At 46.8% G+C, this 27,002-nt stretch overlaps 1 protein-coding gene across 3 annotated transcripts; it reads right to left on the reverse strand.

The window, feature by feature from the left end:
• Nucleotides 1-404: 404 nt before the first annotated feature.
• Nucleotides 405-23,937, reverse strand: LSR (lipolysis stimulated lipoprotein receptor). Of its 3 annotated transcripts, XM_085860550.1 has the most exons (13): nucleotides 23,759-23,937; nucleotides 15,928-16,127; nucleotides 15,699-15,840; nucleotides 5,497-5,616; nucleotides 5,016-5,069; nucleotides 3,218-3,364; nucleotides 2,970-3,101; nucleotides 2,811-2,867; nucleotides 2,527-2,646; nucleotides 2,150-2,402; nucleotides 1,881-2,040; nucleotides 1,612-1,737; nucleotides 405-1,086 (listed from the first exon to the last, which is right to left on the reverse strand). In XM_085860550.1, the coding sequence occupies exons 1-13, from the start codon at nucleotides 23,802-23,804 to the stop codon at nucleotides 1,054-1,056; spliced, it is 1,590 nt and encodes a 529-aa protein (XP_085716676.1). In that variant the 5' UTR covers nucleotides 23,805-23,937; the 3' UTR covers nucleotides 405-1,053. The 3 variants fall into 3 exon arrangements, with proteins under 3 accessions (XP_085716676.1, XP_085716677.1, XP_085716678.1); XM_085860551.1 differs by lacking the exon at nucleotides 5,016-5,069; XM_085860552.1 differs by lacking the exons at nucleotides 5,016-5,069; nucleotides 5,497-5,616.
• Between the last annotated feature and the right edge of the window lie 3,065 nt (nucleotides 23,938-27,002).

Raw genomic sequence — 27,002 nt, forward strand, 5'->3', positions numbered from 1 at the left:
AAGCAGCGGAATATCGTCATAGTTAATGACATCACCCCCTGCGCGGTTGGTAGAGTCCAATCCCTCCGATGTAATTTGACGAAGGGGCAGGGCGTGACGAAACGGGCGGGGATTGGTCGAAAGGGGGTGTGGTCTAGAAACAAGGGCTGAACTCGATAAGACGTGACTGTGGCAAAGGCCGATTACATTAATTAATTAATTAATTGGAATAATTTCCCTTTGTAATCCCAACCCCTCCTCTCTCATACCTTATATCCATCATTCGCCTTTAAAATATTCATATACCCAACACGTATACATAATTAATAGATAGTCCCAATATACATAACAAGACCCATCAACGTCTCAACTATTCATGGGGAAGGTCTCGAATGACACAAAGTTCATTCAGCGCAGGGACAAAGTCAAGAAAACGTATTTATTCGTCATAGCTGTGATGTTTAAAAGTAATGAAAACAATCCAAGGTGATTAAAATCCGTGGTACACTCGATTCGGTGAAAAAGTGGCGAATGGAAGTGACGACTACAGCTCTACAAGCATGAAAACATTAACATTATAAAACACAACAGTCCGGTGATGCTGAAAACTCCAGCCCGCTCATGTGTCATCTCACCAACACACCGCGTGACCTTTACCCCTCTCCCCCCCCTCCTCCCTCCTCCCTCTTCTATCCCCACAGCCGGCGTTGGAACACTGCTTTGGGATTCAGCATCAGTTTGGACCAAGAAGGAATAAAAGCAAATAGTAAACTATTAAGCAAGTTCAATTAACAGCAGGTAAAAGGCATTTTGTCGAACTAACGGTATACACATTTGTACACGTCTTCATTACAAACGTAAAAAAGACAAAAAAAACATGTTCTAACAAATCCCTGAAGGTGAATTGTAAAATGTACACTGGGGGGGGGGGCGGGGGGGGGGGACATTTACATTTACAAACATGTGACCACACTTGTGAATCTCCGATTATTCCTACATAAACCTCTCCCCTAAACAACAACAACAACAACAACAACATATCTTCCCCCTCCACGTCCGTCTCCAACTTCGTCCTCACACCCGAAGAGATTCTCGACCTTGCAGGCCCTGCGAAACATGACGGAGAATCGAGACACCATTAAGCAGGCTACCTGTACATGCCGGATTCCACAGCTCAAGGTCCCCTTAAGAAACCACAACGGTTCACCACCACCGACGGCGGTGTTTTAAACAACTCACCGCTCACCCCTTCGCCGAGTGAGAGTGCATGAACACAGACAGCATGGTTGAGAAACACCGATCCGTTTATCGATTCCACGTTCAGAAAGCAACGGTACCACATATGTGTATAAATATATATATATATATATATATATATATATATATATATATATATATATATATATATATATATATATATATATTCCCCCAGAGTTGAGGCTCATGGAAGAGCTATTGCCAGTACACTCAACAGATCCACACACAACAAGAAAGTTCCGATTGGTAATTCCGACGATGCAAACAACCAAGTGGGATTCCGAATGACCGTACGGGCTTACCCTATAATTACGAGTGGGGCATGGGGGCATGACATCATTGGCAAACAAATTCATAAGAACTACAATGCCTCACCTTCCTCTTTCTCTTTCCTTGTCCCGATCCACTCCGCGAATCCACATCATCCGAGCGGTACGATGGCGGAGCCCCGGGAGTCGGAGGTGTGCGGGAATTGGGATGAGAACGAGGAGAACGCTGAGGCTTATTGGAGGAAAGAGAAGGTAGAAGGGGAAGGGATAACGATAACGAGAATTTAATACATTAATGGTCAGAAAAAAAAAAAAAAAACAGAATCATTGAACAAACATCTGGAAACAGGATAAAGGAAGAGTAGTGACGGATACTTCATTAAGAGCAGACTCGTAGGAACGACTCATTGCAGAGGATTTTGGAGGAAGGCGCCCATTCCGGCTGTCGCTTTCAAAATCCTTCATTCTTGCTTTCCCTTTCCGCACTGAGGGATAGTAATAGTCATTACTTGCTGAAGGAGATGGAGAGCGGCGTCTGAAAAAGAAAAAGAAAAAAGACGACGACGAGTTCAGTTGCACCATTCATGGAAAGCTTGTTAAATAAGCATCCCATTGTGGCAAGTCACATCCAGCATTACACCCACCCTCTTCCTCTGCTTCGGTCCTCTCCACGTCGTCTTTCTCTACCCCAATCGTCAAGAACCTCCATCGAGCGTGCCCTCATCTCTCCATGCCGGGATCTTTGCCATTCTTCATCGCTCTCTCCCTCCGACAGGTCGGAGAGTGGAGGAAGAGCTCGCTCCCTAGCTTCGCGCAAGGCCATGTGGAGGGAAGAGTCAGCCCTGTCTCTCTCCCTCTCTCTGCTTCTCCCCTCATGAAGAGAAGAAAGCTCGGTCACTATGGAGAACAAAAAGCGAGCCGGTAAGGTTTCCAACAAAATAAGTGGCAGACACAAGGCTCTTGAAGTTGTAGTGGTGGGGTAAGAGAAAGTGTTTATCACGTCGCGGGAGGCGAAACTTACTGCGATCAAATTCATTGCGATACGAAGGCACCGATGGTGGCCGCATGTTGCTGAGCTCTCTTTCCGTCACATACAGGACCCGAGGCCCAGAGGCATCATGTTGTAAATAAGTGTTGCGCCCTGGAATTGTACAATTGGTAGGGTCGGGTCGAGGTGGGGTGAAAAAAAATAAAAATGAAACGATTGAGAATTTATTTTCCTCCATATGTAATCGAACTACCCGACACCTGTTGGTCCACTACACAGTGCAGTTCTTGCCAATCCTCCTTCACTCATCCGCTTACCAGTCGAATTTGAACCATCGTCGAAAGGGAGCAACGGCGCTCGAGAGCTGTTTCCAACTGCAACGATCAGCAATACAGCAATACATTACACATGAGGTCAAAGGGTACAAGAATGTGACAGTACATCATAGATGAGAGAGTGCATTACTGAGCGAGTACCTGAGCTACCGCCATCCATATCAGAAATGGCAGGGTTGGCATTATAGGGGTACATTCCAGGTATTGGGGTGAATATAGTTGGAGCATGAGAGCCCACGTACGAGCCAGTCGCTGCCTTGCCCGCTTCATACACTGCAATGATATAAAATAAAATTAAAAAGGGGGACAAAAGTCTGGCGTGATCACGAAGGTCTGAAGAAAGAACCAACATATTCCAAAAGTTGAACACGTAGTCACCAAACACTTACGTGCTCGTGGACAGCAGCAACGTTCTGGACAGCAGGGACAGCGAACGTAGCAAGGACAAGTGTGTGGACAACATTGGCACCAGCATATGGACAGTAGAATAATTAGAATAATGCCAGCAAGGGCCACCAGGACCACAAACAACCAGTCTGGGGGAGGACGGGGAGAAGTGAGTACTATACGTCAATATAAGGGATTACGTTGCAACATCATGTACCATCAATGTATGGTCATCGAGCAATGATCCAGACTCAGTGCAGTAATGGTTAGAGTGTCCGTTCTGAGTCTGAGAGGTCGGCGGTTAGATTCTAGCTGACTTTCATAAAGGTATGTGCTGCTTCCTCACTTGACTGACACCGAGCTTTTCGAGTATAGGGTATGGAGTATGGAGTATGGACATACTCCATGGGTTGCCATCCCAAAGGTAGAGTGGGAGAGGGGAAATATCTCCTTCATTGCCCCACTGTCACAAAGATGCCCTCACCTGCACCCAGATTTCCCCAGAAAGTTACGTTGCTTTCCCCCCAAGGTCACCAGCTATGTTTGTACGTAGCCAAGTCCTATGTTGTCTGGTGTCTGTCTCTCCGTACGTGTGTATGAAATTGCTATGACCGCTCTTCCACGAGTCTTAGACCCTGTAAAAAATGAAATAAAATACCAACAAATCCTTCAGGAGTCCGAAAGGTAGCAACATCATTCATCAAGGGTGAACCGAGCTGGTTCATGAAAATGATGTCAGAACTACAGATTTTACAACAAGATGTGACGGTGTTAGGAAAGTGACAAGAGACAATCTTTTGCCCACTTAACAAGGGGACACAATCGAAGTAATGGAACAGGACTTTGAGGTTCCGTCATCGCAGGATTACGGAGACTGCAAACAATGTCAGGAGAGTTTAGAAACGGAAGGACAACCTTTAGAAAGCACTTCAGATTCGACGAACCAATGACACGAGACGCTGGACTCGGAATTGGAAACAGTTCCTGCGGCTAGAAAAAGCAACGGTGTTAGACATGGTCCACAGGAAGCGAGTATGAAGTTCCGAACAACGGAGGTTACGGTGTAAGTATGTGCAGCACAATTGTAACACATTTGTTAATCGCTGACGGCGTATTGCGAGCCCTTGACGACAGCAGATGCACATACACCACTCAAGATGCTTGTGGACTTGCATCACGAGCAACACAAAGCCATTTTGTAACGGTGACGCTTCCAAAAAGGGTAAAAACAAAACACCTGCTAAATAATCTCTTATGGATTGGTCGTCTCAGCCTCGAAAGACCGCAGACAAAAGACACAACCTTGGTTTTCAAAGCAGGAACTAACAGCTTGCTCTTAAGAAGGAAATGACCCAACTATAATCGACGTGTCCTCAAACATTCTGAAAGCGAGCACAACGTAAGCGAACAAAGGTCGACCCGATTGCAAGGCGAAATGCAGCCACAATGCGAGGGACAAACATCTTCTTCTCCACAACAATCCAAGGTTCTGAGGGACACTGAACACGCGATCCGCTGCGTGGCACACATATCCCACTCATGGGAGCCTTGAGACATTTTGCATTGAAAGAGGTAAATGCAAGAGGACCGGCAAAGGTTAGCAAACAGTCAGGGCGTGCGTCCATCCATCCTTCAGGTAGGTCAGGCTCAAGTCGAGGAGTAAAAACAAAATAAATAAAAACAAACAAACAATTAAAGGATGTGCGGACAGACGCAAAAAGGATGGGCAGGTGGAGGGTAAAGGGAAGGTACTGGCAGATTTGATGGGAAGGTAAAGTAGAATTTTGTTTTGAGATATACCTGGAATGTTAAGTGATAAACCAGGTAAGAGCTGGGCTTTGTCTGTTGTCTGTCCTGCAGAAAGACAAAGATAGACGTGCCAAAAGAGGGGCAAGGGACGGCAACATTCTGAGGGGGATAGAGGGGGCGATGGTAATGCGCTCAAAGCAGATTTGAAACAAGAAAGACGGAAAACAGCAATCATCAACGCATAACTCATGCTACATTAACTCTTAAGTTGGTTTCTTTTGGAAAATCTCAGCTGGAATTGTGACGTCATTACGGGAGTCATTTTAAAATAAAATCATCCACAAAGCACCACTCGGGGTGTAACAGGCAATGTCACAACAGTGCTTGCGCTTTTCTTTGTAACCCCCTTCACAAGACAGACTTGTCCTTTAGTCAAAGGAAGCGACTGTACATTCCTGCAAGTGTCACGAACCATTAGTAATGCTTAACCACACAAACTCACAAAGGAAACATAAACTCATTGATGACTAACCAAGAACAAGGACCTCGGCGAAACCTTCGTTGTTCCCAGCAAGATCTTTCACGGATATCACTTGACAGTAATAGACTCCACTGTCCCCCCATCCAGCCCTTTCCAAGGACAGAGTTGCCTCTGAGTGGACAAAACAGATGGGATGGAAGAGTGGGGAGATATTCAGTCCATTTTGGGGTTGTTGTTGTTTGTTAATAAAACACACACACACAGCAATCTTTATCCATCTTAACAACCTTCACTGTTAAAAAAAAGAGTACTGCTCAATGTATACCACGAGAGGTTCCTCATACATGTTGAGTATTCAAAAAGTTCTTCAAATGCGACATAGAATCAACCCAAACTACATACGGTATATACATATTATGTACGTAAAATGTCAGTTCTCCAATCTCAGTATCAGACACCGGAAGGAGCATACCTGTGAACATTGCATTTTGGGACTCGAAATGTTAACAAAAAAAAAAATATATATATATATATATATATATATATATATATATATATATATATATATATATATATATTACAGTTCATAGAACACCTTACCCCACACATTCTTGAGCAAAAGGACATGGGAAGGCCAGAAGGGTCTTTTCAACTCTTGCTTAATGTGTTTCCGAGCGCGATCTGTATTTCCAACGAGCCGTCATTATGTCTGAATCTCGATAGTCTCCAATGTCATGAAAGCGGGCGGTAAATTTGATTGGTGGAGATGACGTAAAACGGTAGACTATTTTGTGCAAGTACTGCTCAACAGAAGGCTTTTGAAAGTGTGAAGAAGGTGATTTGTGTTCCACAGTGTCAAGTGTGTAATTCAATTGAAATTAAAACAAGCTCAAATGAGCTAAGATCCTCGTCCTCTTAATGATGACGTCATAAAAACGAATATGACGTCATTGTGATGTATCAGGTTTGCGATAAATTATAATCTGTGCTAATGCCCGGCTTGATTCCCGCAAACAAAATTCAAACAGTTTGCCTAGTTTTGGAGATAATGGTATAGGTGATTTCCATTAGCGGCGATATTATGACGTCAACTTTTTTTCTCGGAAGAATTTCCAAAATCGGAGATGGTTACTGCCTGCGCGTGGGCTTTCTGCATATACATGGCAAGTTTCACGAAGATCCGATGAAAACTCTGGGTTGTGAAACAAAAAATGTCAAAAAATAGGAATGACGTCATAAAAATTGATATGACGTCATAGTGATGTATCATATGTGCGGTAATTCATCTCTGCTAATGCCCTGTTCGGTTCCTGCAAACAGAATTCAAAAAGCTTGCCTAGTTTCGGAGATAATTTTTTAGGTGATTTCCATTCGCGGAGATATGTTGACGTCATAACTTTTTTTTCTAGGAGGAATTTTCAAAATCGGAGATGGTCACTGTCTGCGCAGGGTATTTTTACATATGTATGCCAAGTTTCAGGAAGTTTCGATAAAAACTGTAGACTGTGAAACAAAAAAAGTCCACAAGAAGAAGATGAAGAACAACAACGTGAGTAAGACTTAGAGATCCTCCACGAGGATCTAAAAACATTTTTCTGGAGGTTTACCGCCGTTGGTGCAACGTTTTTTACGCCACCTTATTTAACATGTTACCTTAGTTATTTGTGCTTATTGTTTGTGTCATTTATGGTATCCTTACAAACAGTGCATTTCCTGTTTGAAATGATTTTCAATTTTGTTTGACTGCAAGACAGACAGAACTAGAAGAGCACTCGGTAGAGCGCATACCTCCGACACGTATTTCCTGATCCACAAGAACATATTGGGCTCATTACATGTTTGAAATATCATGCGATACAGAACTATATCGGTTTTGGTCCAATCTCTCAATGATGAAGAATCACGTTAAAAATTAAATAATTCTCGTATCCAGATCTTCACCAAAATCGAATCAGTTTGTCCTTATCCCACACCCAACGTGTCCACCCAGTTTCGTCTGAATCCGTCCACAACTTTTTGAGATATCCTGTACACAAACAGACAGACAGACAAGCCGGTAGGTGGCGATGGGTCGCCGAGGATGGAAACTATAAGATATAGAGCAAAATGGATGTCATATAGCGGATAGGGAATCACCTTAAGATTATGCATATCAAATCTCATCCAGTTCCATCCACTGATAACTACTCGGTATTCATTTGAATGAAAAGTACCGAAAATGCGGTTTGAAATTGGAAATCCCCGAAGTTCGAGGGGGTGCTGTGGGTGAACAAAGATCTAATCAAAAATCCGGCTCGATCGCTTGTGCACAATGTATTCCAGACGATTAGTGTGAATTTTCATGACCATCCGACCATAACCCTAGGAGGAGTAGCATTTGGCACGAAGGCATCTCCAGCTCTCGCATATTATCGATTTTTACACTAACTGACCTTTGACCCCTGACCGAAGCGAAATCAGTCAATATGTCCTGAAGCAAAGTTGTAGTACTCATTGAGTACCATGAACCTGCAAAGTTTCATTCGTATCGATGCACTCACCCGGTCGCTAGGGGGCCTTCAATTTTCGCCAATTTTTGCACATACCCTAATTGTAGGGGGCGCTGCGGGTAAAGTATTCCATATATCATAAAAACCCGAATATATTAGATAGAGCATCACCTGTAGATCATTCGTGCCAAATTTCATAACCCTACGTGGGATGATGGCTTTCGGAATTGATTTTGCGTGAACGGTACCGATTTTGAAGGTTTTCCGGCTGTTGCTAGGGGACCAAAGCGTCCCTAGCAACCATCACAATTTCCAAAGCACGAGGTCATAAGATGTACCTACCACCGGAGTTTGGTCAAAATCCGCCCACGTTTACTACCAATTATGCTGATGACAAACGAACAAACATCCAAACAAAGACAGAATTACTGACAATAAGGGTCACGCATTTCGACGACCCAAAAGAGGTGAAAACGTAACCTCCTTCACCTACGCTGGCAGAGGTAAAAAAAACAAATTACCCCACTCCTCTCTGCGCGTGCACACTTAGGACGAGATTCTGCACCATTGTCCAAATTCAGGGCAAAAGCAATGCGAAACTACAGGTTTGTGTTCCGATTCATATTCCATTCATGTTATGCTCGGTTCAAAACATAAAATTGAATTGAAATGAAGTTGTTCCTCGATCATAAACTGACATCTGTCGACAGACAAAGTGAACCAATTGCTTTACCCCGCTTTTCTCATCACACTTGCGTGGAGGTAAAAATCACGCACTCAGCTCCTCCCAATGTCTGCAGCAAAACGAACTAGAACGGCACTCAGTAGAGCACATACCTCTGCCAGGCTGAACAGTTTACATTTTGTATCTCACCGATAGGCCGGATCTGCATCTGGACCTGAACAAAAATCTCATTGACTTGTTCTTGTGATCCAACCAACTCATCCACCAACTTTTGTTATAATCCATCGAGAGGGTTGTTGAAAAAACAGAAGGGAGGATTTGCGGTACGGTCTTTTTTGGACAGAGAGAGTGAGTGTGTCGGATTTCTCAGGATTGAAAGACATATTCCAAGTGTTTGACCAGTTTGTGATTTTGTCAAGCTCTGAGGAAAGGGAAGAGGCTGCTGCCTGTCTGTCAGAGGGATGAGGGATGTAATGGCAGAGAATGGAGTCATCCACAAACAGATGGAGAGGATTCTCCAGAGTCAGTGAGATCATTGATGAAGATTCGGAATAAGATGGAGCCTTGAAGACTGCCTTGGGAGGCTCCAGCTTTGACAGGAAGAGGAGATGAAAGGATTCCGTTCAGAGCCAGACGTTTGCTATGAGAGTGGAGGATGCCGATAATCCACGAGTGGAGTTGGCCTTGGATTCCTTCGGCAAACAGTTTGGAGAGCAAGTCAGGATGCTTGCTAGACTGTATCAAAAGCTCGAGATATGTCCAGAAAGACGGCCCTGATCTCATGTCTGATGTTGAGAGCCTTCATCCATTATTGGGGGAGTCGAAGCAGCATGACAAAGGTAGAGTGACAAGGTCTGAATCTGCATTTATGATCTGAGATAAGGCTGTTGGAGAAAAGGAATAACTTTATATCAACAGTGATGACGTATGGGTGTATGATATGGACACCCAGCAGGATTAAAAACAAAACCTGTCAAAGGAGCTACTTGTCAGCCAAAGTCCATCCATTTCTACTGCCCATCTGTGTCTGCGGACGTCCTCCTGCAGTTGTGTTACGTTTTTTTAGGAGCTTGGTGGCAGGATTTGCACTCTGGCCACCGTAAAACCCTTCATTCTGCAAAAGCCACAAATGTAAGGAAATCAGCGCGGTGTGTACCCCGGTCAGAATAGGTACACTGTATCCCTGCGTGTCGTAAGAGGGGACTAAAAGGGTTGGTGTCAGGAAGGGCATCCGGCCATAAAAACATCGCCTCAAAAGGAAACCATGATGAGTACAACTGATGGGCAGGGTACAGCCCGAAGTACCCCGTGGGGGTCCTCACCTCCTCTCGTTAAAACTCAAGGTGGGGAACCCGATTGAAGCAAGGGAGGAAATTTTTCCATTAATGATAACCAATCGTCTGATGCCCCACGTGGAGATCAGTTGCTGAGGTTTGGTACATGGAATGTAGGGACAATGACAGGGAGATCTGGAGAAGTGGTTGAAACATTGGTCAGAAGAAGAGTGGACATATGTTGTGTGCAGGAGACACGGTGGAAGGGAAGTGGTGTGAGAATGGTGAAGGGAAGGCAGGGGCAGAAGTACAAGTTTATGTGGCAAGGGTGACCGGAAGGTGTGCATGGTGTTGGTGTCATGTTTTCTGAGGAGTTTGTAGACAGTGTAGTGAGTGTGACGAGAGTGAGTGAAAGGTTGATGATGGTGAGAATTGTGATCGGAAAGCTCTTGGTGAACATCATCTCGGGATATTCCCCGCAGGTCGGTCGAAGCGATGAAGAGAAGAACATGTTCTGGTGTGCGATGGAGAAGTTGATGGAAAATGTGAAAGATGAGGAAGTTGTTGTAGTTGGAGGAGACTTGAATGGACATGTGGGAAGGAGTCCAGATGGTTTTGAGGGAGTCCATGGGGGTTATGGATATGGTGTGAGAAATGGAGAAGGTGAAAGGATCTTGGAGTTTGCTGATGGAGCTGATTTGTTGCTCTGTAATACTCAATTCCAGAAAGCGAATAATAAGCTTATTACATACACGTCAGGTGGGTTGACGACAACCATTGACTACCTGATGGTGCTTCAGCAAGATAGGGGAAACCTCCGGGACACAAAGGTGATCCCAGGGGAGGAGACTGTTTCGCAGCACCACCTGGTTGTCTGCGATATAAGGGTGAAAGGTGCGCGGAGAATTCGGCGGGTGAAGTACCAAGTGAGGATGAAGGTGTGGAGGTTGAAAGAGGCGACAGTGAAGGAAGCATTAAGAGAGAGGCTGAGTATGGTTGAGGATGATGTGGTTGAGCTTGAAAGTGGTTGGATGTCAATGAAAGATAGTCTATTGGGAGCCGTTGGTGAGGTATGTGGATGGACAAAAGGACCACCGAGGGACTCGGAAACATGGTGGTGGGGTGATGAAGTTGGAAAGACGATTGCAGAGAAGAGGAAGAAGTTCAAGGAATGGCAAAAGGCGAAGGGTACGGTGGAAGAAGAGGCTGCACATGAAAGTTATAAGGAAGCCAAGAAGGCTGCAAAGAAAGAGGTTGCAAAGGCGCAGGAGGCCCGTAGGAAAATGTTTGGAGAACGCTTGGATTCGGAGGAGGGTAAGAGAGCGGTATTCAGGATTGCAAAGCAGATAGCGAGAGAGAGATTTGATGTGATGGGGGTGAGTTGCTTGAAGGATGAAGTGGGACAAATTGTTGTGGATTCAGATGGAATTAAAGGAAGATGGAAGAGATATATGGAAAGGCTGTTGAATGTAGAAAATGAATGGGATAGAAACATCGAGAGTAACCCAGTTTTAGGACCAGCAGAGAAGATAACTGAGAAGGAAGTTGAGGAAGCTATAAGAGCAATGAAGAGTAGAAAAGCAGGAGGGCCGACGGGAGTTGTGGGAGATATGTTGAAGGCAGCGGGAAGTTGGGGTGTGAAGAGAATGACAGAGATCTGTAATCTGGTGGTGAAAGAAGGCCGCATTCCAGTGGATTGGGAACTGAGTACCCTCGTCCCTCTGTACAAGGGGAAAGGTGACCCTCTGGACTGTGGCTCCTATAGAGCAATAAAGTTATTGGAGCATGGAATGAAGGTATTGGAAAGGGTGTTGGAGAAGAGGATAAGGAAGAAGGTAAAGATTGACGAAATGCAGTTTGGATTTATGCCACGAAGAGGAACGACAGATGCGATTTTTATTGTAAGGCAGTTGCAGGAGAAGTACCTGGAGAAGAGGAAGAAGTTGTTTTTTGGGTTTGTTCATCTGGAGAAAGCATTTGATAGAGTTCCACGTGAAGTAATGGCATGGGCATTGAGGAAGTTAGGAGTGGAGGAATGGTTGATCAGAGTAGTGATGGCCATGTACAAGAGAGCACGCACAGCTGTAAGGACAAAGGATGGGAACAGTGGTGAGTTTGAGGTGAGGGTAGGAGTGCACCAGGGGTCGGTACTAAGTCCACTTCTATTTGTAGGTGTGATGGAGGTGCTGGCTCGGAGGGTAAAGGAGGGTTTACCGTGGGAGCTGCTGTATGCAGATGATCTGGTGTTGATTGCAGAGAGTATGGATGGACTGAAGGAGAAGATGAAGAAGTGGAAGGAATGTATGGAGGCAAAAGGTTTGAAGGTGAATATCGGAAAGACGAAGGTGATGGCAAGTGGTAAAGCACGTGGTGAGGTGGAAAGGACTGGGAAGTGGCCGTGTGCTGTGTGCAGGAAGGGTGTCGGAGTGAACTCCATTCAGTGTACAATGTGTGCTGAATGGGTTCATCGAAAATGTCGTGGGGTGAGAGGGTCATTAACCAGTGTGGCAGCTACATTCAAGTGTAAGGTGTGCATCGAGGGAGCAGCAGATGAAGGAATTGTTGAGTTGGATCTTGGAGATGGTGTGAAGCTGGAAGGGGTGAAAACATTTTGCTATCTCGGAGACATGCTGAATGGAGAAGGTGGATCAGACTCTTCGACGGTTGCTAGAGTGAGATGTGCATGGAAGAAGTTTCGGGAACTGAGTGGCGTGCTGACAAAGAGGGGAGTGTCGTTGAAGCTGAAGGGAAAGGTGTATGCTACATGTGTGAGGAGTACGATGATTTATGGGAGTGAGACATGGGTACTGAACATGGAGCAGCAACAAAGGCTGGAAAGGGTGGAAATGTGGAGTATCGTTGAGAGAGAGGAAGAAAAATGATGACTTGCGGAAGATGATGGGAATAGAGTCTGTGATGGAGGTTGTGAAGAGAAACAGGTTGAGATGGTTGGGTCATGTGTTGAGGAAGGATGAAAGTGACTGGGTGAGAGGAGTGTTGGAAATGAGTGTAGTCGGAAGTAGAGGACGGGGAAGACCGAGAAAAACTTGGCTAAATGTGGTGGAAGAGGAAATGTGAGCAAGGGGATTAAGGGGAGATGCAGAAAATGGAGTAAAGTGGAGAAGATTGTCATGGGGCCCGCAAGGCTAACCCCTGCTTTAGCGGGGAAAATGGCCTTTAAATGCGTGTGTGTGTGTGTGTGTGTGTGTGTGTGTGTGTGTGTGTGTGTGTGTGTGTGTGTGTGTGTGTGTGTGTGTGTGTGTGTGTGTGTGTGTGTGTGTGTGTGTGTGTGTGTGTGTAAGGAAATAAAAAAACCCACCCCGTGGGAGTACCTCCTGTGCTGCTGACCTTCGCAGGGCAGCTCACCCGATGACAGGATTGGGGCAAAGCCGTCGGGACCCCCATCCCTTGATGATAGGAGGAAAACAACAGGGTAAACCTCCAGGGTCAGATTGCGGTGACGTGTGGGGGAGCAGTGCTGATGTGTCGTCCACCAGGCGTCGATCTCCTTGGGTTAACATGAGGCTGTCCTTTCGGGTGGGTGCCTGGAATGTCCTATCTCTAAGAGAAGATGATCACGTCTCTCTGTTATCATCTGAGCTCAAGCATTTGAACATTATCAGGTATTGCAGCATGCTGAGGTTCAGAGACTGGATAGTGGCGAGATCATGGCGGGTGGTTACACAGACTATCGGTTGGGTTGCTCTGATGGTTACCATGCCCAAGGTGTTGTTGTAGCTATGTCCAATAAGCTGACTCCAATGATGATCGAGGTAACACCGGTCAACGAGCATATTATGAGACGAAGGATTCGTCACTCCTTGGGTGTCAATTCCTTGGTCTCTGTATATGCTCCAACTGAGGCGAGTGATCTCACCGTGAAGGACGCATTCTATGCCGCGGGATCATGGCGGGTGGTTACTTGGCTATCCTTCGTCGGAGAATCCTTGGCTATCACTGGTCAGACTTTGTGTCCAACGAGCGGTTGCTGAGAGAGACTCAAATGAGATTTGTTACCTGCATGGTCCGTGAGTGTCAGCTGCGGCTGTATGGACATGTGGCTCGTTTTCCTGACGCTGATCCTGCTCACCAGATTCTCTCAGCGAGGGAGTGTGAGTGGAGGAGGCCAATGGGCCGGCCACGTGCTTCATGGTTGCAGCAGGTTGATCAGTATCTCAAGGAGATGGGGATGGGCCAGGCAACTGCCTGTTGGATGGCCAGATGGAGGCCCCTGGAGTACCGGCAGAAAGTGGACGCAGCAACGCGCTGCTCTGGCGCATGCTCCCATACCTGACCTGACCTGTGATGATGGATTCCATGGTCTTGCTGATGAATGGAAGTGAGGTAATTGGTCTGCAGTTAAGGGAATCCATTTTTGCACCTTTTTATGTCATGCTGTGATGTTGGCTGATTTCCAAGCAGATGGATGATGACCGATGGTAAAGGACAGGGTGAGAAGGGCAGGGAGAGGAAGCGCAAGCAGCAGAGCAGGTTTTTAGGCCACGTGAGCTGATGCCATCTGGTCCAGTTGCAGTCAGATTCGAGGGTTGCCAGAAACTTTTGGATTAAAAAATTATTTTTTTTAAAAAAACAACTTAAAAAAAACTGTTTTTCTTAAAATACATAAACTATATTTTATACATTTTTATACACAACTTAACAAGCATAAACTAACTTGCATTATAACTTACAACTACTGAAACTTTTTTCACAATCTCTTAGAAAAATATAAAACATTCTCGCATCTGGATCCGTATTCAGATCTTCACCAAAATCGAATCAATTCATTCTTGTGACACACTCAAAGTTGTTGACCTTTGGCCTATGTTAACCACAAAAATAATTGGTGGTTCAATTCAGTGACCTGATATGTAAATGCTCTTTTAATTTTAAGTCAATAAGATGAAAATTGAGGATTTTAGAATTTACATCAAAGTTGCTGACCTATGGCCTATGTTGACCTCAAAAACAATTAATTGGTGGTTGAAGTCAGTCAGCTGATCTGAAAATCCTGTTCAAATTTCAAGTCAATCGGATGGAAATTGACACTTTCAGAAATTTGGTCGATGTTGATCTTGAGAAAGTTTGACACATGACCGTTGCAGGGAATGTCAGCGAAAGTTTCAGAACGATCGGCTGAATGGTTTGGGCTGCAGGTGAGCGGACAGACAAACAAACTTTTGGAACAGATCAACATATACTTGGCAGAAAAAAATTTTTGTCAAGTAATAATAGACGCGACCAACAATATACTTACAGTATAAAAAAAAAAATCTTTGATTAATTATCGCAAGTAACAAAGAAACAGACAGACAGGGGTCAAAACACAACCTCCATCCACCTTCGGTAGCGGAGGTAATCAGCGAACATGGAAAAAAAATAAAACATTCTCCAGGTGTCACTCGTGGGTCGCAGATTAACTCACTGTACGTGATCGTAGCTCTCTGGCCGGGCTGTGTAGTGGTAGTGCACAACGCATTTGCGTGGTGGGTGATGCTTGTGAACACAACATATGGCAATTATTGTGATGGGACTCAATCTGTCACAATGCTATATACCACGAGGGAGCTTTAGACATGTACATGCATAGAGACACACAGAGACACAGAGACAGACACACACAGTGGCGGGCGGACACACACGCACGCGGTCAGACACACCCACAGGCAGACACATTGGGGACTGGATGGAGGATTGTGGCATACGTGCCAACCCATCCTTGGGTGCTGCCAAAACCTTTCTGGAGTAATAGAGAACAAGAGGGTCCAAGAGGAAAGAAAATAGAGTGTGGGGATATTCACGTACGATCTACGATGGTTATTCTCCGGGCTTGGTATTCTGCACCCAGGGTTACGGAAGTTCCTTGCTTGGTGGCAATGTTTCGTACTTCCCGACTGGAATCTGGACAATCTGTGTACACATTGTAGTTTGGGTCGGCTTGATGCATCTGAGGACACATGAGAGAATGTTTTGGACAAACAGTCGGACAAACGTTCATGCACACGGTCTGCTCAGACACAGAGATTATCTCAACCTGTGAGTTGATCTGTTGAGCTGAACTGCTGGGGTTAAAAGCATCAGCGATTCGGTCCCGACAAAAGGACTTGTATTTCCACGTGACGATGGGTTCTGTGCCCGAGGTGGCAGCTGTCGAGAACTGGCAGCGCAGGCGTACAGGCTGGAATAACATAACGACCTTCCAAGTGTCAAGCATGGTCACCTGCACTGCACACGCTATTGGTGGAGGTAAGGAGCAGGTGGGGATTGGGGTGGGAACAGAATGAGCATTGATGGTAAATGACAACTTTGCTCCACTTTACCAGTCACTCGCTCCGGAATGACTTAAAATGGAAGGAATCCGCTCAAGGTACGGTACTTTATTTATTTATTTATTTTTACATTTCCATGAGTGATGACACCTGTATTTAATTTAAAATGAAGGAAGAGTAAAGGAAGGAGACTAAGAGACAATAAATAAAATACGGTTGAAGAAATAAATGCAGATTAATTTTATTTTAAAAGGATATTTTATACAATGTCTCAGCAATTGGTAGAAATGAACAATGGAGGTTGGAAGGTTAACAATAAAACAATGGAACAAAGGGGAGCAAACATACAAAAGGCATCAATAAAATCAAGTTCAGTGTTGACATGTTGGGGGAATAATTGGATCGGGAAGGAAAAGAGGAAAACAGATCACTCATGATGGGTGATGATACGGGCTGGTAGTGAATGGACCATCTTGAACAAGTGTAGAAAGGAGTAGGAAATGCAGACACAGAGAGGCACTTGAGAGATGGGTTCAAGGGGTGGTGGTCAATATCGAGCTTGAATCTTGGAGGGCATTTTTTAATAAATGCAACTCTCCTGAGTTCTGACAAACATTATGAAAAAAGAGGGGGGGGAGTAGGAAGAGGAGGAGGAGGAGGAGGAGGGCTGATGGGGCAACTGATGAATCATCAGAAAAAAGCTGGCAGTAAAAGAGATCACCACCAATCGGAAAGGAGTAGGCCTGGTGTCTTGACTTCTTGTCAAGAGATTCCAGTAATACCCAGGACATTCCCTTCCACTGCTTCCAGGACAGCAAGGAGGGACAGAGGACTCCCTGGTGTTTGCTTTTGAACCTGGTGTTAGCTTAGCGGTTATGGTGGTGGCTTGGGATCCTAGGGTCCTGAGTTCAAGTCCCGTTGGATGCTGAATTAACATCAGGGGGTTGACTCAGCCTGTCATCCTTCCGAGGTCGGTGAAATGAGTACCAGTGTCGCAGCCAAAAGGCTGCACACGAAGGGAAGGGTTATTGATGGATTTATTAAATCTGGTATTGATGTGGTGCAGGCATGATGGGCCGAATGACCTTCTCCTGTGCATAAAAAATTCCTTGTAAAAAGTCCCAGCCCACAGAGGACTTCAATAATTAATCCATTGGAATGTGCCCAACAACCTTGACAATTGCAAAATAAGAGGTGTCGAGGAAGGATAGACTGGAAAAGTATTCCCAACAGACAGCAGGCTTTTGAATCCATTCCCAATCGAGTCTGTCCAGGAAAGATGGCATCAATGGAAGGGCCAAGAAGTTCCAGAATTTTGCAGTTTCCAAGCTGTGGTGGGAGAAAGATAACAGGAGTTTGCAAGCCAAGGAATTTCTAAGATATTTTGGAGCAAACCTCTGTAAAGATGGGGGATTCCTTGTCCTTCATATGCAGCACAAGGCTGCGGGTAGCTTCATTGGCTGAGGGCGTGGCTGTGCCACTGATGCAATACCCCGATTACCAGTACATGGGTACTCATTTTGCCGACCTCGGAAGGATGACAAGCTGACTCAACCCCAACAGGTGTTAATTCAACGGGTGACAGGGGATCAAACTCAGAACCTGAACATCCCAAGCAGGCTATCCGAACCGCGAAGCCAACACCAAGCTTAGATGAGGGATTAAAGTTAAAAAGCATGTAGACAACAAAGTAGCAGACAACAATGCTGTCACAGCCTGCCTGTTGGCGAGAACATAATATATTGCACAAAGTGGGTTCTCTGGTGTTTGAGTGAAGAGGACATTAAAATGGCATCCCGGAATTTGGGGGTTCCACTCTAACTGAGAGCAGCAGGCACTATGTATTTGGATCACGGGAACCTTAGAGATTACGTTTCCAAATGATTGCCGAACACCCAGCGAGAACTAGTTGGCTGGTCTTCACCATGTGGCATGTACAGACCTACATGTGGTTCCAGTCCACCAGTTGTGGGTTCCCATGGCAAAATATTGCTTGGAAAAGGCAGTGCCACTCATAACAGTTCTCACATCCTACCCAATGCCTTCTCCCACACTATTCTGTCGAACTTCTCTCCCTTTCTAACTGTACCCTCCCCCAGTCTACATTCAACCCAAACAACAAAGGTGCGCAAGGATGCACAAGGAACTTTGATACAGGAGGGCATTTGGTCCAACAAGCCTGCACTACAACAGCATCCCATTCATGAAATCTTTAAGAGTTTATCAACTTCAATTCACTGGGGGGGGGGGGGGGTGACTGAACCCGATTGTCCAAATCATTGATGTAGATGAACACAAAAGGCCTGTGTTAGTCCCCGATGAAGCACATTCTGTTCCGGTAGCTGAAAAGTTGGACTTTTTGAACTTTTTCCTTTTCACCAAAAAAAAATGTTCGAGTTAGGTTTGCGCTTTTACAAACGGAGAACTGAATTATCTGAAGTATCAGTGCGATTGATTGCATGGGCTGGCAGGGTGGGCTGGAGGTACGCACACTCACCTCCAAGCTGTCTGCCCTGGGTTTGAATCCAGGCCCAGCTATAAACTGTCATCCCGGTGTTTCATCAATGTGTGCTGTCCCTCGGATGGATGTTTAACTGGACGCCCCATCTGCCAACATTAGTTGGTGGAGGTTAAAGGTCCCATGGTGTCCTTCGCAAAGAGTAAGTGAGCTATCGGCGGCACCATGAACAGACTACCAATTCCTGCCATAACCATAGTAGAACGTCAGGCCTGGTCAGCCAGTTCTTGAAAGACTTGGGCCAGGCTTCCTGCGGCCAACCCCACAAAGTCGCGGGGGTGGGGGTGACTATCATGCCGGGGATACAGAAAGTAACAACACATTTTTACCCCCAAACCCTCAAACAAGGGGCAAAGATCTACCTACGACATAACTCAATCTTGTGACTCCTACGTGTACACGAATGCTCTCCCCCGAGGTACATTTCATTCAAGGAAATTTTCAAGGACAGAGACTTCAAGGACAACGGATGGACCGTGGTTTTCATTCCTACGTATATTAACTGAACGTGATGAAAACTGACGATTTCTGTGACCTTGACCTTTGACCTCAAAAAATAAAAATAAAAACAGGATTCCAGATAGTCACTACCCTTGCCAGGTGGTTAGGTTTCGTATCGATTGGAGTCATGACAAACTCCGATCAATAGACGTGGGGATGGTAGAAATGTGTAAAAACAATATGACGTGTAGGTGATTGACATACAACAAAAAAAAAAAGAGACAGACAGACGGACAGATTAACAGACCAGACCAACCAATGTACTTGCTGATCTTCAATTTCACAAGTAACAAACAAACAAACAGACAGACAAACAGGGTTGAAAACATAACGACCATCCACCTTCCGTGGCAGAGTTAACGAACACTTTGACCGGTCTCTGCTTGTTGTTACAAGTCAACAAACACAGAATGCCTCAGATTGCTTGTGGGCATGGGGTGTACCTGCAAATCCCCAAAATACAAAAGGTAATCGAAAATTCCAGCGTCGAGGTGCCAGTAACCTGAAAATCCTAAAAGGTAACGAGGTTGAGGACACATTCTGAAATCTCAAATCAAAATTACACAGAGTTCAAAGTCTCAACTTGATATCTTTATTCAGTGGCACGATAAGAGCCTCCCAAATATGGCAATTATTAGTGTTGATTAACAGGTGCGCAGAATGGGCACGGAAGCACTTTCAGGCCAAAATCCCACCGCGCTCGGAGTTGTGAGTTGAAATCTTTTGTAGGGGTCCTTTTACCCCTAAACATTTGGGTTTTGAGCGTTTTCTTGGTTCATAGATTTATTAATTTTGAGATGGCCGCTTCGGGAACGTTTTGAAAGTTAGTAGAGTTGTTGAGGAATGACCCCATTGTTTGTTTGCGCTTTACAATCCTCGACCCTGGACTTCACACAACGCTCGCAATTACGTCAAGCAAGACTGTCCACCAGGTAAGGAAAACATCCTGAGCAAGTCGAGCTGGGTACCAATCGGCGGCCTCGTCTCCAAGCTTGTGCGCTGAGAAACGCCCCGCTTGCCGCTGTGCGCCGGCCGGGACTGAGGCCGAGCCAAGATAAATCAACACACCATCCCCAGGTGGTCTTGGCTCCTCCGTGAGCCGAGAATTTGAATGCAAAGATAAATAAATAAAAGATAAATTTGAATGTCCTCGAATGATGTCAACGCGAGCGTGCTGAAGTCGACCTGATGATGGGTGACATCACGTGGACGGAAGAAATCCGTTAATCTTGACACCACGAGTACAAAGATAATGTCGACCTTCCGTTTCGTTGCAGTTGGGTCTTGGTCGTGAGAGACACAGAGCTTCAATTTCAGATTAGTCCCGTCCTTGCACAGGGAAAACACGGGCCATCTCGCGCCGACGAGGCCCAGAGATGACCCCTGACTTGTCGAGTGTCGAAGTCCAGCGCCACCGTGTTGTTAATCGAGCGACTGGAGCCAAGCGAATTCGGCGACCTGTGATCGAGCAGGTAAATAGGAACGATTCCAATCTAAAGCTGCGATTACAGACTCCAGGACTTTGCTTACGAAGAGGAGAAGAATGATGGATCGGTCTTGGTACACTTCCTGTGTGTCAGGAAGGCAACCAGCGGCACAGGACCTGGGTAAGGAGGCAAACAAAGGGCTTAGCAGGCACCAGGTAAGTGTAAAACGGTTTCAGGTGCTGTCAGGTCCAGTTGTAGAGTGTCAAGGTGTCTTAGTGACTTCACCTTTGCAGTAGGGGAAGGCTATGGATGTTAAAAGTCAAGAGGTTTAGCCGATGAGCTAAAGCTCAAGTTTAAACCCTCTACCTTGGGGAAAGCATCGAGGGAAGGAAGACAGGGACTTGCAAGTCCGATGGAGGACCATAAGGATCACCGACAGGCATATGCGTGGCAAAAGCCGATTATCTCGGGGGAATAAGAGGATATTACCAAAAGGTGTTCAGGTGGAAAGAGATGTGAAATGGTGGAATTGCTACAAACCAGGGACTTTCAAACCAGCGAGAGAAAAGAAAACAGGAATTGTTGTTGTGAAAGAGTGTTGCGTCGTGGTCCGTTTCACAGACAGGTTGCGCACAGTCAGGTACACACCTGGTAATTCGTACGAGTTGAAAATAGACGAATGGCTGAAAGGTAGACAATGGAAATGAAGATTGAAGGGTCGTGACTCGCACGAGACTAAATGAACATCACTGATGATCATCGTGAGATCCCAAAAAGTTAAATAAATAAATAAATAAATTCAAATCCTGAAAACCGGACCGATTGAAGAAGGGAAACAAGTCTGCTGGAGCGAAAAGGAGGACGGGGAGTCAAAGTAGGACATCGAGACATCTTAATAAAAAGGGAGCATTAAACGAGAGAGAGGGGGTAGAGGAGGGGTGGGGAGAGGGTGAGAGGGACACAGGGGGTCCTACTCAAATAAATCCCGATTGTCTTTGAAATAGTTTTGGTGATTAGTTATTCAATCAGAAACAAAATACTACTTTGATGATACCATCGTCGTACACTGGTGATGATGTTTTATGGAGATGGTAGAGTGGGATCGTAGGGTGTGGGGATGGCAGAGTGGGATTGTAGGGTGCGGGGATGGCAGAGTGGGATTGTAGGGTGCGGGGATGGCAGAGTGGGATAGTAGAGTGTGGGGATGGCAGAGTGGGAGTGTAGGGTGTGGGGATGACAGAGTGGGATTGGAGGTTGTGGGGATGGCAGAGTGGGATTGTCGGGTGTGGCGATGGCAGAGTGGGATTGTAGGGTGCGGGGATGGCAGAGTGGGATAGTAGAGTGTGGGGATGGCAGAGTGGGATAGTAGAGTGTGGGGATGGCAGAGTGGGATTGGAGGTTGTGGGGATGGCAGAGTGGGATTGTCGGGTGTGGGGATGGTAGAGTGGGATTGTAGGGTGTGGGGATGGTAGAGTGGGATTGTAGGGTGTGGGGGTGGTAGAGTGGGATTGTAGGGTGTGGGGATGGTAGAGTGGGATTGTCGGGTGTGGGGATGGCAGAGTGGGATTGTAGGGTGTGGGGATGGTAGAGTGGGATTGTAGGGTGTGGGGATGGTAGAGTGGGATTGTAGGGTGTGCGGATGGTAGAGTGGGATTGTAGGGTGTGGGGATTGTAGAGTGGGATTGTAGGGTGTGGGGATGGTAGAGTGGGATTGTAGGGTGTGGGGATGGCAGAGTGGGATAGTAGAGTGTGGGGATGGCAGAGTGGGATAGTAGAGTGTGGGGATGGCAGAGTGGGAGTGTAGGGTGTGGGGATGACAGAGTGGGATTGGAGGTGGTGGGGACGGCAGAGTGGGCTTGTCGGGTGTGGCGATGGCAGAGTGGGATTGTAGGGTGCGGGGATGGCAGAGTGGGATAGTAGAGTGTGGGGATGGCAGAGTGGGATAGTAGAGTGTGGGGATGGCAGAGTGGGATTGGAGGTTGTGGGGATGGCAGAGTGGGATTGTCGGGTGTGGGGATGGTAGAGTGGGATTGTAGGGTGTGGGGATGGTAGAGTGGGATTGTAGGGTGTGGGGATGGTAGAGTGTGATTGCAGGGTGTGGGGATGGTAGAGTGGGATTGTCGGGTGTGGGGATGGCAGAGTGGGATTGTAGGGTGTGGGGATGGTAGAGTGGGATTGTAGGGTGTGGGGATGGTAGAGTGGGATTGTAGGGTGTGGGGATGGTAGAGTGGGATTGTAGGGTGTGGGGATGGTAGAGTGGGATTGTAGGGTGTGGGGATGGTAGAGTGGGATTGTAGGGTGTGGGGATGGTAGAGTGGGATTGTGGGTTGTGGGGATGGTAGAGTGGGATTGAAGGGTGTGGGGATGGTAGAGTGGGATTGAAGGGTGTGGGGATGGTAGAGTGGGATTGTAGGTTGTGGGGATGGCAGAGTGGGATTGTCAGGTGTGGGGATGGCAGAGTGGGATTGTCGAGTGTGGAGATGGCAGAGTGGGATTGTCGGGTGTGGGGATGGCAGAGTGGGATTGTCGGGTGTGGGGATGGCAGAGTGGGATTGTAGGGTGTGGGGATGGCAGAGTGGGATTGTAGGGTGTGGGAATGGCAGAGTGGGATTGTAGGGTGTGGGGATGGCAGAGTGGGATTGTAGGGTGTTGGGATGGTAGAGTGGAATTGTAGGGTGTGGGGATGGCAGAGTGGGATTGTAGGGTGTGGGGATGGCAGAGTGGGATTGTAGGGTGTGGGGATGGTAGAGTGGGATTGTAGGGTGTGGGGATGGTAGAGTGGGATTGTAGGGTGTGGGGATGGTAGAGTGGGATTGTAGGGTGTGGGGATGGCAGAGTGGGATTGTAGGGTGTGGGGATGGCAGAGTGGGATTGTAGGGTGTGGGGATGGTAGAGTGGGATTGTAGGGTGTGGGGATGGCAGATGGGATTGTAGGGTGTGGGGATGGTAGAGTGGGATTGTAGGGTGTGGGGATGGCAGAGTGGGATTGTAGGGTGTGTTGTTAGTCGAGTGGGATAGGAAGATGTGGGGATGTAAGAGAACGAAAGTGGTAATGGAGTGAGGAAGTGTGAATGGAGGGAGAGTGAGTCACAACCCAGACCAAGCGAGCCATGACAAATGTACGGGAACCACACAGTTTGAACTGTTTACCTGTACAGGTTAGACAAGCCAAAAGTAAAGTCCGCAGAACCGCCATGGCCAGGATTCAGTGTCAGGAGGCGATCGTGTTCCGATGAATCGAGTATGTGCGAACGAACCGGGATGGGGGAGAGGTGAGGGGGATATCTCTGAAACCCAGGTAGAACAACAGATGGATGCGTCCAAAGGGGGGAGGGGGGTGTTCACTTCTCATGTCATCAACAAATAATTCTGTCCTTCACCTGACCGTGAATTGCCAACTTGTTTTTCAAAAGTTTACCAATCAAGCCAAAGTTATCTATTTGTTTCATGAGCCAATTGTTTTCGTGCATCCTCCGGTTGATAGGAAACTTTTTCCTCTCCAGTGAGTTGGTACAGTCCGTTCTCAGGGCCGCGCTTTGGACGAGTCCATCAGAAAGAAGATTGAGGGGTCCTGAGGTGAGGTAAAAGTGTGAAAAACTGCGCATTCGGTTCGTGCTTCATACTTTAGATCCAGGTTTTGAGGACAACAACGAAAGGTTCATTTAGTTATTGAAATTGGTTATTGATCCGCGAAACACTGACGCTGATATCACAATTTGTCTCCTCGACCCTTTTCATCACGTGACTCACTCGCTGGCCAATGAGGGCGCGGCTATTCGTGGAATGGGGAGGGGGGGAGAGAGGAGAGTGCGCTGTGCGCAGCTGGGCAGGCAGCAGGTGCCGCCTCGAAACACTCCTTCATGGCATATTAAGCCGGCTGTTCCAGGCAGCAGTATTCCTGTGAACAGGAGAGGTTTTAAAAAAATATTTTTAATGACGAGTAGGCCTTTGTTGGGAACCTGCTTGGCTGGTAAAAAGTTATACATTCCTCCACGCGTTGTTGAAATTCTCCAAATGAGAATGGGTAGATACTGTTGTGCATCGATGTAAACACCTGTTCACTCTCTCCCCCCCTCTCACTTTACAAACATGGTACGTTCCATGGGTGTGGCCACTCGTCTTTCCTGCTCAGTTGGACGTTTTGATCCGGAAATCACTTTTGAGAAAGTTATTTATTTATTTTTTATTTTAACTTTTTCTCATTTGTTTTCCCAACACGTTAACTTGGTGACAAATCATTTGGAATTGTGCAAATTGATCTTTTTAATTTAAAGACTCAACATGTTAAAGGTAGACCTTTGGAAAGGCGGGAAGTGCAAGACGTGGTTAATGAAGCCAAACAATACGAAGGGAAAGCAGACTTCCTTCCCTTAGGCTGGAAAGGTTTTGATTCATTAAGGGTCCCAGAGGATCGATCCATGTGAACCTTCAAACACGTTTCACACAACCAGGGGGAGAGAACAACGAAATACATAGGCTAAATGGTTTGCTTTCGGTTCCATCTATTTACTACGTCGGGGAGGGGAAGGGAATGCAGTTCGTGTTGGAGGTGGGTGTCTAATTCTTCCATATTCGCATACAAATTAAATGGAGGGTCCCTCGCTGTTTGTACGGATGGAAAAATAATATTCCTCTCTCTCTATCCATATATATATATATATATATATATATATATATATATATATATATATATATATATATATATATATATATATACATATATATACATATTGTTACGGATTCGCGCCCGCCGGCGTGCTGACGGCCACGTAACTCGAATCGCGGCACGTCGCCCACCGGACGGACAATCCAGTCGTGACCCTCTCGGACTAACGCCGGGAACCAGTCACGGGTGGACCTTTCGGTCTCACCGCGATCGAGCCAATCGGCCCCGCGTGGGATAGGGTTGCTCGCCAAATTCGACCTACCTAAGTACCCACACGGAGGGTAGACCGGGCGATCGCACCTCGCCGCAGGTCGACTTCGGACACGGGCCACTTAAGCGACCCGTTCCGTACTATCGGGATAACCGAGCAGTGTTATCGTCGGCCTCGACGGTTCGATTAATTATCGGGCGTATTCAGCCCACGACCAACCCTTTACATGAAGCAAGATGAGGATTCAATGAGAGAAATGACGAAGTGAAGCGGGAAACAGTTCAACACCAAGCACATTTATTCGCGATGAACGGAAAGCACACATATACAATTCCACCAAAAGCACATAGAAAAGAAGACAAAAAGCAAATGCGACAATGCAGATATAATACCGACTACGCGAGCACACGGCAACACTTATACAATTTTACTTCACAGACGGCGCCGACAACACACACTCCCAAAGCAAAAGAAAAGAGAACCACCCTCCAGGATGAGGGGGTAGGCGGGCCTGGGGCCGAGACCGTGTCGGGCCTACCCGTCTGGTGATGAGACGCGGAGCGGCGGTGGTGCCTCAACTCCGCGGGCCTCGCGGACAGTGTCTGGTAGGGGGTGGGAAGGGGGCCCCCTTGGTCGCACTATCTCAGCGCGGGGGGAAACAGGAGGGGGTTGCTGATGCTCGGGGAAAGGAGGATTTTTACTCTGTCTCGGGTCCCGCGACGAGCGTCTCCACCTCGACCAGGTCGCGCCGTCGGCCTCCCTGGTGTGCAGCTCCCGGCACCGACGCGAGCACCCCCTCGTCTGTCTTCGCCGCCGCCATCTCTCCACAGCTCCGCCGACAACTCGTTCCAACGCACAGCTCGTTCCAACGCGCAACTTCCTTCCAGCTCCACCGACGACTCTCTTGAACTCCGAACTCACTCTTTCCAACGCACACCACGACACTTTTCTGACGAACGCAGCCGCTTATATAAGCCCCGTGGCTTCGCCTTTGACCCCCTGCCTTCGACCTTTCACCTCGCTCCCCATTGGCCCGAGAAAAAGTGGGCGTGAATGCATTTTGATCCATGAATTTGCATATAGCGACCGCCCTCCAACGCCCTGGAGGCGGGGCCAAATCGCCCCTCGCTCACCGATTGGTCGGAACAAAAGTGGGCGTGTGTCGTTTTTGATCCGTTTTTGGAGCGGAAAGTCCGTGGTTTTGTACACGCTGTTCGGCGCGCGCCCTGCACGAGTCCAATACCGGTACCCACAAGCGGCGCAAGAACGGTGGCGATGCGACGGTTGCGAGGTGTGACGGTAAAGGTCGTGGCTGTTGTGGTGAAGCGGCGTTGTGGTGGGTGGTTGATGTTGTGACGACTGTTGAGACGTGGTTGGTGGTGGTAATAATGGCGGTTGGTCCAAAATAAAGATAGTAAAAGAAAAACGGCTATCCTGAAGAGTCGCAGCACGCATAAATGACATGTATTCCCACTAGACCACGGGTTTGGGCCTAACTACACATATACTTACCGAGA

This window comes from Eptatretus burgeri, chromosome 16 (genome assembly GCF_056783735.1).
Source record: "Eptatretus burgeri isolate ZD-2024b chromosome 16, Ebu_testis_v1, whole genome shotgun sequence".
Taxonomy (NCBI): Eukaryota; Metazoa; Chordata; class Myxini; order Myxiniformes; family Myxinidae; genus Eptatretus; species Eptatretus burgeri.